Source organism: Pleurodeles waltl, chromosome 9 (assembly GCF_031143425.1).
Source record: "Pleurodeles waltl isolate 20211129_DDA chromosome 9, aPleWal1.hap1.20221129, whole genome shotgun sequence".
Lineage (NCBI taxonomy): Eukaryota > Metazoa > Chordata > Amphibia > Caudata > Salamandridae > Pleurodeles > Pleurodeles waltl.
Window position 1 is genome coordinate 60,404,196 of NC_090448.1, and position 11,942 is coordinate 60,416,137.

The window sequence follows — 11,942 nt, forward strand, 5'->3', positions numbered from 1 at the left end:
TAGTTTAAAGTATTGATCTGGAGAGACACTCACTATGGCTACCAGTTACGTAAAATCAGCGTAAGGCTAACCGTCGGACTCTAATCTGGGACGAGCAGGAGACCTTTTACATAAATGTTAAATAAGCAAATTTTCAGTTGTGTCCCCTTAGGCACTCCATGATTGGTTATGGTTAGTGAGTTGTACAAAGATCCCAAGGGTCACATAGTAGCCTGATCTTCCATTTCAGCTCTGTGCCTTTCTCCCCAGCCACTGGTCGAAGATGGTCCTGCGGTGGTCCACCTTATCAAACCTGAGAGGGAAGCCAGACAAGACAACGGGGCTAGTTTCATGTTATCCATAATCCCAAGGATTTTATAAATATATCCACACATCATGTCTCTTTTCTGCATCTGTGGTGAAAGTCTAATGTCAATGGAGCTAAATGTTGGCATTCCTGCATTCATCAGGTTGCAGTCTTTGTCCTGGCTTGTCTACATGGATCCCTTTGATGGGAAGCCAGCTGCCTCATTTCACTCCCTATAGTTTGGATTTCTCCAACAATAACCTTGTAGGGGGATATTTTTTTGTGTCGGACAACAACTCCCTGAGAAAGTGCTGCATTAATAATGGGCTGTAGACTGCAGTGAACAACTTGGACACGAGGACGATATCAAACCCAGATCAATGTCAAATTAACTGCTGCTTTTCTTTGCTAGAAGAAAATCACCGAACAGGATCTCGAAAATGAAATACCCCCAAATTACAAAAGTAAGTCATGCACACTAAATAAAACAGGGAACTGGTTAAAAAATTAACGGTAATACTGGGTTTAGTGCTTGGGCCAAGGTGAACATTAGACGATGGGAGGCAACATTCTCACTATGTCATCCAATGCGTGTGGGTAGCACAACTCACTCAGAACATGGCAGGTTGACCGATCTGACAGCATTGCCTCCCATTCAGAACATACCTAGCTGAGTGCTGTTTAAGACATGTCAGTACGAGGGGTGTGAGGACAGCATCCTATTGTGAGTGGATGGAAGGTTGAGAGGTAAAAGGGCATTGGGCCACAATGACTATTTGATATTAAGTGGAGTGAGGGTGGTATCCACATTCAGTACATAGGAGGTTGTTCAGCAAACTTATAATATGACGTTTTGAGTGGTGTAAGGATTGTGTGCCACATGTATAGCATTTTCTACTTTAGAAGGATGCAATGATGACAGAACAGTCAGCAGTGAGAAGGACAGTCATGCACACTAGAGGTGATAAGGACCAAACACACCAACGTCTTGACTGTGCGCTTTTGGAAATGCCTGATGGAATTGTCTAACTGGTTGAATGGGAATTCTCTTGTGCTAAACTATGAAAAAAACTGAGATAATGGTTTTCCGATCTGGGGCTTCCTGGTCACAAGTGTAGTGGCCAGAGTCTTTTCGAGCCTGCCTTACTCCTTCTACTGAGGCTTGTAACCTCGGAATTTAGATGGAAACCGACCTGGCCTTCAAGGAACAAATTAAGAAAACTTGCACAACAGGTTATAGACTTTTTAAGATAATTTAGGAGATTCTTCCCTTTAACCCAGGCCTCTTCCAGAAAAGACATGACCCCAGCCCTCATCCTTTCCAGGATTGATTACTCCAATTCACTTTAGGTGGGGCCTACCAAATATCTCTTGTACAGATTAAGCAACTTCAGAACGCTGCTGACAGGCTGGTTTTAGGTTTAAAGAAGTTCATGGCCATTTCCAGTGAATTGGTCAAACTATGTTGTCTCATAGATGCCAACTTAAGGTACTCCACTTATGCTATAAAAAGACTTAACACTCAGATGCAAACATCTTAAGTGGAAAGTCTGTTTTCTTGGGACCAGCCTACAAGCGAGCCGAGATCTCACTATTAGTATCAGATCACAGTTTGAAAGTTCAGTAATGCAAGAGTGGGAAGCTACTCTTTAGTAGTGGACACGGCAAAGAAATTTAACTTTTTTGCACTAACACTCAGTTCAGAGCAAAACTTTAGGAACTCTAAAAAGGAACTCAAGACATGTTTATTCATAAATAACATCTAAGCTCTTTCTCCTTCTCCTTGAGGATTGCCTGTCCTTTCTTTGACCACTCTATAACTAGGAATCTTCATTCCCTAAATAGCTGTAACCCTTTTCTGTGTTATATAAATACATGTTCATTCATTGTGTAGCCTAAGTTTTAAACACACAGTGTGCTCCTCAGACAATAAAGTGGTAGAGACCTCTATGATAGCCCTAAGTTGCTGCAATATAAAGGATTTAACATCAAACTATATTTTGTTGTTCTGACAGTGATAAAAGCCAGGATCCTCTCCGCGCACGACAAAGGTAGCCATGCAGAAGTTGTAGTGAAAGTTAAGAAGATCCTGAAATATGGCAAAGTGAAAATTTATCGAAGTAACAGGAGCATCTACCCAGAATCCTGGATGAACAGAGGCTGCACATGCCCTATTCTTAACCCAGGTGAGTGTTGAGTCCAATCCTTCAGTACCAGACGGAACACTAAAAACAGTCAGATCTTTGCCGTAGTACATATTTGGTTCCTTGAATGCTGGACATAGAACACACACCAGCATGGATCCTTAATCATGGTAAATGCTATGTGTTGATTTTTAAGACCTGGAATTAATATGATGCACAAGTCCAATTATTCTTAATCTTTGCGCCCAAAGTGGGCAAAAGCTTAAATCGATTTAAGCTGTCCGAATGTCCTCACTGGTGGCCCCTCTATGACTCTTGCATATTTGCGTTTAAGAGCTGCTGAAAAGGATAATTCTTCTTGATGTGCAAGCGGCCTGGCTATGAATTCTGTCCTCCACTGACATGCTTTTATCTTGCTTGCAGGCATGGATTACCTTATCGCCGGGCAGGAGGATGCGCGGACTGGCAAGCTCCTGGTGAACATGCACAGTCTGGTGAAGCCATGGAAAGTGTTCTTAGGCAGGCAGGTAGTGGACATGCTTAGGAAGAGGTGCAACTGACCCCTGTGGAAATCAGAAGAAGCTGATGGGGCAGAGACAAGTTCACCTGAAGCAAAACTCATACTCCCCAAAGTGGGTTTCCTTCAAACAATTCAGGATTTACTGCAGTGAATCCAGATGACAATCATTTGCCAAGTAAATGTTTATCCTGAAAATTTGGCGTATATCCAACAATTGTAGACCTGAGCTGGACACTCTTGGAATGGGGGCGCATATACGACAAACGGCTGCCCAAGGTGGAAAAGAGAAAGAGTACCATACATAGAACATTTAGTGCCTACCTCTGAGCTAATTCACATGTTTAAAGATAAGTGAAATAGTAGGACTCCACTTGATCACTCAAGATTGAGTGAATGAACATTTATTGTGCAGACATCTTGTATTCTATGGTTCAATGCTGAGAGGATGGACTCCCACACTTGTGCATTTTCCCACTACAGAAACTGACATGTTAACTTTGCAACATTTGGACACTCTTCAGTACTTCCCTGTCAACTGATTGCTCTTCCAATGGCAAAGGATAGGCTTGGTTTTCTTTCCTGCACTGCAGGCAGTGACAAGGAATAGGAAGCTGGGGTATAGAATGAGATGTAATATAGGTTAATATACAGGGAGTGCAGAATTATTAGGCAAATGAGTATTTTGACCACATCATCCTCTTTATGCATGTTGTCTTACTCCAAGCTGTATAGGCTCGAAAGCCTACTACCAATTAAGCATATTAGGTGATGTGCATCTCTGTAATGAGAAGGGGTGTGGTCTAATGACATCAACACCCTATATCAGGTGTGCATAATTATTAGGCAACTTCCTTTCCTTTGGCAAAATGGGTCAAAAGAAGGACTTGACAGGCTCAGAAAAGTCAAAAATAGTGAGATATCTTGCAGAGGGATGCAGCACTCTTAAAATTGCAAAGCTTCTGAAGCGTGATCATCGAACAACCAAGCGTTTCATTCAAAATAGTCAACAGGGTCGCAAGAAGCGTGTGGAAAAACCAAGGCGCAAAATAACTGCCCATGAACTGAGAAAAGTCAAGCGTGCAGCTGCCACGATGCCACTTGCCACCAGTTTGGCCATATTTCAGAGCTGCAACATCACTGGAGTGCCCAAAAGCACAAGGTGTGCAATACTCAGAGACATGGCCAAGGTAAGAAAGGCTGAAAGACGACCACCACTGAACAAGACACACAAGCTGAAACGTCAAGACTGGGCCAAGAAATATCTCAAGACTGATTTTTCTAAGGTTCTATGGACTGATGAAATGAGAGTGAGTCTTGATGGGCCAGATGGATGGGCCCGTGGCTGAATTGGTAAAGGGCAGAGAGCTCCAGTCCGACTCAGAGGCCAGCAAGGTGGAGGTGGAGTACTGGTTTGGGCTGGTATCATCAAAGATGAGCTTGTGGGGCCTTTTCGGGTTGAGGATGGAGTCAAGCTCAACTCCCAGTCCTACTGCCAGTTCCTGAAAGACACCTTCTTCAAGCAGTGGTACAGGAAGAAGTCTGCATCCTTCAAGAAAAACATGATTTTCATGCAGGACAATGCTCCATCACACGCGTCCAAGTACTCCACAGCGTGGCTGGCAAGAAAGGGTATAAAAGAAGGAAATCTAATGACATGGCCTCCTTGTTCACCTGATCTGAACCCCATTGAGAACCTGTGGTCCATCATCAAATGGGAGATTTACAAGGAGGGAAAACAGTACACCTCTCTGAACAGTGTCTGGGAGGCTGTGGTTGCTGCTGCACGCAATGTTGATGGTGAACAGAGCAAAAAACTGACAGCATCCATGGATGGCAGGCTTTTGAGTGTCCTTGCAAAGAAAGGTGGCTATATTGGTCACTGATTTGTTTTTGTTTTGTTTTTGAATGTCAGAAATGTATTTTTGTGAATGTTGAGATGTTATATTGGTTTCACTGGTAATAATAAATAATTGAAATGGGTATATATTTTTTTTTGTTAAGTTGCCTAATAATTATGCACAGTGATAGTCACCTGCACACACAGATATCCCCCTAACATAGCTAAAACTAAAAACAAACTAAAAACTACTTCCAAAAATATTCAGCTTTGATATTAATGAGTTTTTTGGGTTCATTGAGAACATGGTTGTTGTTCAATAATAAAATTAATCCTCAAAAATACAACTTGCCTAATAATTCTGCACTCCCTGTATAGTATATATATGCAGGTAAACCAAGTGCAGTATGCTGCCTGTTTCCATTGTTGAGGCTATGAAGGAGCAAGAGACACAAGAGGTGAAGCCTTGAGCAGGTCATGATGCCCTTACCCTGGTGTTCCTCAAAAATTGAAAATAATGGATCAGGGTATCTGTATAGATTGTTTTTGCCGATGTCTTCTTTTCATGTATAGAAGCAATAAAAACAAACCTATTTAACCAGAAGGAGTAAAATCCATGCAGTTGTATAAAATATCATTAAACAAGCCTTGTGAATCTGTGCAGCGTTGTTTCTTCTGTCAATCAAAACATAATATGGAATCTGCAGTGAATCACAAGTTATGTAAGGTGTACTATGTCGATTACATTGAGTTTGACCTTTGCACTTCAGTAATATGTAAATGCATGTTCATTAGTATACTTCTTCCGGAACACTTCATTGAGCCTCATTTAATTTTACCTGCACACATATATCTATATATTATGCATATGGATCTGACTATAGCAATTTAATTTTACTAAAATTATGGCAGTTATAGGCCTTTATTCCGTCTACTTCTTTGGTAGCCTTGAAAACCTGCTCTGCATTCAGAGTGGCACTTATGAATATTCAGACAGTGTGAGAAGCAGAGTAATCCAACAATTGTTGCCATTTCCTCAGACATGAGAGGACATAGCCTAGCAGTTCAGACTGGGTCGCTCCTTTTTGGGAATGTCCAAGCAGTGCTTAATTTGTAAATAAAAACATGCTGGTGAGGAAACCTCTCCTCTGAAATTAGCGGCTGCTGCAATTAAATGTGCGAGCACAGAATACTGAGGCAGTGTAATGCTAAAGTCATCTCAGGCCTGTTCAATCCATTTACAGCCACTCTGTGCCCCTTCAGATCACTCTTGCAGCATTCTGCTTTCTCCCATTGTGACGCTCTTTCGTTTTTCTCTTCCTCCGTCTTTCCCATATGTGTCTTTTGCTCACAGTAAATGCTAGAGGCAGAAAAATAAGTGCTGGCGTACCGCACCGGAAACAACAAGCACAAATTAAGCACTGGGTCCAAGACTGATTTGCATGCAGTTGGTTCCTTTCTGTAAGGCACAGAGAAAGTAAAATAATGGAATGGAATGCGATCCAAAGTAATCACCAATGACTGAGAGTAATTCAAGTATTCCATTAAACCACCTTTTGTGCTGTCTGAATGAGTCACCCAATAAGATCACATAATTAATTGAACATCCTGAGAAACTGCATTTTTTTTACATGATCTATATCATGTTTACAGATTAACAATTTTTTATACCTTTACCATCTGCTGTGAAAGCCCAAAATGGCCTCACACCTCAGACTGAGCTTGTTCCACCATGATAGTAGCTGAAAAAATATATACTTTTCAAATATCTGATGTCACAATGAAGAAGGTCATGAGAAGCTGAATGATAAAGGTTCACCTCTGCATGTTTGTGAAACCTAGGCTGTTAACAAGTTAGAAATATTTAAACTATTCCAGGCCTTTATTCAGGACTTCTGACATGTCTTAAAAGAGGGGTGTCTAAGATCTTTGACATCCTTTTTTAAATACCCACATAATATACAATGATTTATTATGAATCTGAATGGGAATTATTCAGATAGTGGTTATTATCGAAAACTGGAATGGGTCTGGCCCCTCTCCTAAAGGGAGGTCTCGGAAGATGCACAGATAGAAAGTAACCTGCTTTCCAAGGTATACAACAAAGTATTATAAGACTTTTTGAGGCTGGGCTAACAAATAGTTTTCTGTATTGTTGCAACTAGGGGAATGGGAAATAAAAGAAAGTGATGTTGCACTACTTTTGTCCCCCAGTGCAAAATATTTCCATTATACTGGTTGAAGTGTTTTAGCCACTTTTGAAAATGATTAGAACATTGTAAAATTCAACATGTTAATCATATTTTCTTCGGACAAACTACTTGGGTTTTAAATTTTGTAAAACATTTGGATTCTGCATTTTCTACTCGAGCGTTGTGTCCCTTAATAGCAGAGTGCTGATTCACAAAATGACCAGGTAGGTTAAACATACTCCATACAATTTGCGCTGTTTGGCATTTTTGGGTATTACAAAATCACCAGCAGTATTCCAGGGGAAAGTATGGATGTTGTACTTTCCTGGCTTACAACACTCATCCACAGTGGGATGAAGGTAAATGAGGAATTGACCATTTGGTATTTATCTTTTTTCTTTACACGGAAAACATAGGCCCAAATATAAGAAGGCCTAGCGCCACATTAGCGTCATTAGGCTTGCAAAATCGCTGCATCATATTTACAAAGTGGCGTAATGCATGCATTGTGCCACATTGTAACCGTTTGTGCCACATTATGCATGTGCCATCCATAATGTATGCAAGGGGTGGGGGTTGTTCCGGAGCAATGAGGCCCGCAAAAATGGTGCAATGAAATCTACAAGATTTCATTGAGACATTTTTGGTGAAATTTTTAACGCCAGAAGGATGCACCCATTGTGATCAATGGGCCTCTTTGCACTTTGCTCTACTAGCATCAAAATGTTTGATTCTAGTGGAGCAAAGCACCACAATAATGTCAAAAATGTTGATGCAATTTTTCCTGATACTGCCCTGGTGTGCTGTATCATAAATACGGCGCACACATGGTGGCGGTGCACGAAAAGTGGCGCTGCATTGGATGCAGCAAAACTTTTCTTAAATTCGGCCCATAGTCCCATGTCAAAAAGTCTCTCACCCTGCACGCCTGATAACTGGGGATGTGCCAGGCACTTCTTCAGACACAAATTGGTCTACTTTTTCCTTCCTGAACTAGGCATTTGCTTAGAAGTGCAGTGTTGGCCACATCTGCAATGTCTACTGCCATGGAAACATCCATTTACTAGGCGCGTAGCTTCAGGGGGGTTCTTTGGGGTGTTACACTCCCTTCTGATAAATAGTTGGGTAGAGGTGCTTTCAGTCGGGTTTGGTGAGATGTCTGTTGGATTTCATCAGGAATTTTTACACTCTATCTCCCCCTCTGTCCTCAAAAATCTTGGTTACTTTACAAAATATTTTATTTTTACTCTTGGTACTCCTCCCAATCTGCATTCTTCTCCCTTTCCACTGCCCCTTATGCCCCTCTCATGCACCCTGCTTGTTGTATAATGTATTTTAACATTACAAACGAGCCTGATTGTAGGAAAATCTGAAGGTGACATCCCCCCAAACCTACTGACCAAGCCACGCCAGTGCCTCCGCAGCCAGAAATCCAGGAGATCCAGGGAATCTGAAACTGTACCTTGCATTTGAAGATGCAGATTTTGTGCACGTAAAATTGGCCACTGGGGATTATGAATTATTGTCGAAGTTGCTAAGGTGACAGTCGTCTTTGTCGCCAGTTCCCTAACATTCAGTGCACCTATTAAATTAGGTGGGATTATGTTAAATGTGTCCTTGAGCTAAACATTTATACCATGTATTTTTATTACGTACATATTTGTGTTCCCCTTTCCAGGGTAAGCCTTAAAAACACAATATAAAGCTCACCGTTCAAGGCACAAAAAAACAAAATAAACCTCTGAAAACCTTTTTCGTTTGAATATCACAAACGTTCTCTGATCTTGCTTTTAATGCACCTGAGAAAAAAACAAAACGCAACTGATAATTGGTAGAAAAGACATTTGTATGTTTTCACTTCAGACATGTGCACAGCCCATTTTCATCATCATAGCCAATAGGATTTCTGGAAAGTACCGGGGGTTTATTTTTTAATGGCTGTAACCTTGATGCTTGTATCCATACACCGGCTGCGCGTTGGGGAGGTCGGACAGACCTGCTCATGATGTGTTTGTCTTTACAAAGACAGAGATGGACACAGAAGAAGACACATGAAAACGCTGAACCCTGCCTTGGAAGGGAATAGGAGGGCAACCTTGGTTTCAGAACAGTATGTAGAGTCTGTTAAGATACAACACTGCAGGGCCCAGATTTAAGAAAAAGGGGCGCATCACCTGATTAGCCACTTTTTCTGCAGCCACCCTGCCCCCACCCTTACTGGCACCTACCGACACCATGGTTGCGCCGTATTTCTGATACGCCGCACCATGGCGGTAGTTAGCACAATAGTGTCAAAAGATTTTACGCTATTGTGGCGCTTTGCTACACTAGCCTCAAAAATGTTAACGCTAGTGTAGCAAGGTGCAAGGAGGCCCATGAGTTTCTATGGGTCAATCAATCAATCAATCAAAATTTTTTATAGAGCACGCTATTCACCCGTGAGGGTCTCAAGGTGCTGGGAACGGGGGGGAGGAGGGTCACTGTTCGAACATGTCTTGAGGTTCTTTCTGAAGAGCAGGTCTTTGGTCTTGCGGAGGTTGGTGGGGAGGGAGTTCCAGGCCTTGGGGGCGAGGTAGGAGAAGGATCTGCCTCCTGTGGTGGCACGTTGGATGCAGGGGACTGTGGGGAGTGTGAGGTCGGCGGATCGGAGGTGGCGATTGGGAGTGTGAAAGTTAACTCTTTCGTTGGGGTAGGTTGGGCCGTTGTTGTGGAGGGATTTGTTTGCGTGTATGAGGATCTTGAAGGTGATCCTCTTGTCGATGGGGAGCCAGTAAAGAGATTTGAGGGGTGATGTGTTCATGGCAAGGGAGGTCCAGGATGAAGCGGGCGGCTGTGTTCTGGATTCTCTGGAGTTTGTGTTTGAGTTTGAGTGTGGTGCCGTTTCCGTAGTCTAGCCTGCTGCTGATGAGTGCGTGTGTGACGGTCTTTCTAGTCTCTATGGCAATCCATTTGAAGGTTTTTCGCAGCATGCAACAGGAGGAGGTGACGGCGTTGATTTGCTGGGTCATGGAGAGGGAGGGGCCAGGATGATGCCAAGGTTGCGTGCATGGTTTGCGGGGGTAGGTGCAGGGCCTAGGGCGGTGGGCCACCAGAAGTCGTCCCGTATGGTTTTGTTGGGGCCGAGAATGATTATTTTAGTTTTGTTGGAGTTGAGCTTGAGGTGGTTTGCTGTCATCCATGTGGCAGTGTCAAGGAGTGCAGCGTGGAGGTTGGTTTTTGCGGTAGTAGGGTTGCGGGAGAGGGAGATGATGAGTTGGGTGTCGTCTGCGTAGGATAAGATGGTGATTCCGTGTGGTCGGAGGATGTTGGCGTGCGGGGTCATGTAAATGTTGAAAAGGGTGGGGCTGAGGGAGGACCCTTGGGGGACTCCGCAGATGATTTTGGCGGCAGTGGAGTGGAAAGGAGGGAGGCAGACTTTTTGGGTTCTATCAGTGAGGAAGGAGGTGAGCCAGTCTAGGGCTTTGTGTCGAATCCCTGTGTCGTGGAGGCGTGTGCAGAGTGTACGGTGCCAGACCGTGTCAAAGGCAGCGGAGAGTGCGACGATCTCACCCTTGTCGACTCTGGTTCTGATGTCATCAGTACATGCGATGAGGGCGGTCTCCGTGCTGTGGTTCTTGCGGAAACCGGACTGGGAGGGGTTGAGCGTGTTGTTTTCCTCAAGGAAGTGGGACAGGCGGGTGTTCACTAGTTTCTCAGCGACCTTGGCGGGGAAAGGGAGGAGGGAGATGAGGCGGTAGTTGGAGAGGTCGTCAGGGTCAGCTTTGGCTTTTTTAGGAGTGCAGTGACTTCTGCGTGCTTCCAGGGGTCTGGGAAGGTGGCGGTGGCGAATGAGCTGTTGATTATGTCGCGAAGCTTGGGGCGATGGTTGGGCTGGCTTTGTTGTAAATGCGATGGGGACAGGGGTTGGAGGGGGATCCAGAGTGGATGGAATTCATCGTTTTTTCAGTTTCTTCGTCGGTGTTTGGGGCCCAGGTGATTAGTAGGTTGGGGGGTGTGTGGGGGGTGATTGCTCTGAGCAGGCGTTAACAATGACACCAAAAAATTTCATTTTTGTAGGCCTCCTAGTGCCGGAACGCCCCCTGTGCATACATTATGCCTTCTGAAGCCATAATGTGGCGCAAAGGTTTACAAAGTGGCGCAATGCATGCATTGCGCCACTTTGTATATACGGCGCATCAGAAAAGCCACTTTAGTGCCACCCTAGCATCACACAAATTATGCTTCGGCGGCAGTTAGGTGGCTCTGGGGGCTTTTAAATATATATAGGTTCGCGCTAATTATTTCCGGCTGCCGGGCCTAGGGAAGGCCCTTTAAATCAAGTAAAGCACTCCCGCCTCGCAGGACGCGCTGCTACGTGGTGCCGAGCCGGGAGGAGCCCCTTCAAAGGACTGTGTAGCCCGCCCGCTTCTCGAGTTGCGCTGATTATTTCCTGCTGCTGGGCCGAAGGAAGGCCCTTTAAATCAAGAAGAGCGCTCCCGCCTTGCGGGACGCAGTCAGCGCCCGGGCCAAGGGCGGGCCCGTCCTTCGCCAGTCATCGCCAGGAAGAGGCTGGGCCCTCCCTCTAACATCTTCACTCTGGGGGCCCGTGGACAGAGCCTCACAAAAACATCAATTGAACCGGAGAGGGGAAAGAGAAGCCCCAGACGGCAGCACTTTTGGAATATTCTGGTACCTCTTTGCCTCGTTTCCAGCCCCTGGCGGGACACCAACCTCAAGATCATTCTAGGAGCCCTTGTGCGCTGGACACATAAGTGAGAATGTTCTTTTATATGATATCTGACTTTACTCTTTGAGTAGATCGCTAAATATCGATTATTGACTTTGATTGTGTATCTAATCTCCTTGGTTAAGTCATCTAATTTATCTAATTGGGGTGGTGCTCTCTTGGTGTTGGTAATTCAACCCAATTGGTACACTCTATACATCCTCATTCCTCCATATTGGAATTAAAGTGATATTATAT

General features: G+C 44.1%; 1 protein-coding gene across 1 annotated transcript in view; it reads left to right on the plus strand.

Moving 5' to 3' along the window:
* LOC138258943 (netrin-4-like) overlaps positions 1-5,446 on the plus strand; it is a 233,564-nt gene extending 228,118 nt beyond the window's left edge. Inside the window, exons 9-10 of the mRNA XM_069206287.1 lie at positions 2,302-2,472; positions 2,854-5,446. Coding sequence (XP_069062388.1) covers positions 2,302-2,472; positions 2,854-2,990 — 308 coding nt within the window. The 3' untranslated portion in view covers positions 2,991-5,446. The remainder of the gene's footprint in view (positions 1-2,301; positions 2,473-2,853) is intronic.
* The last annotated feature ends 6,496 nt before the right edge of the window (positions 5,447-11,942 follow it).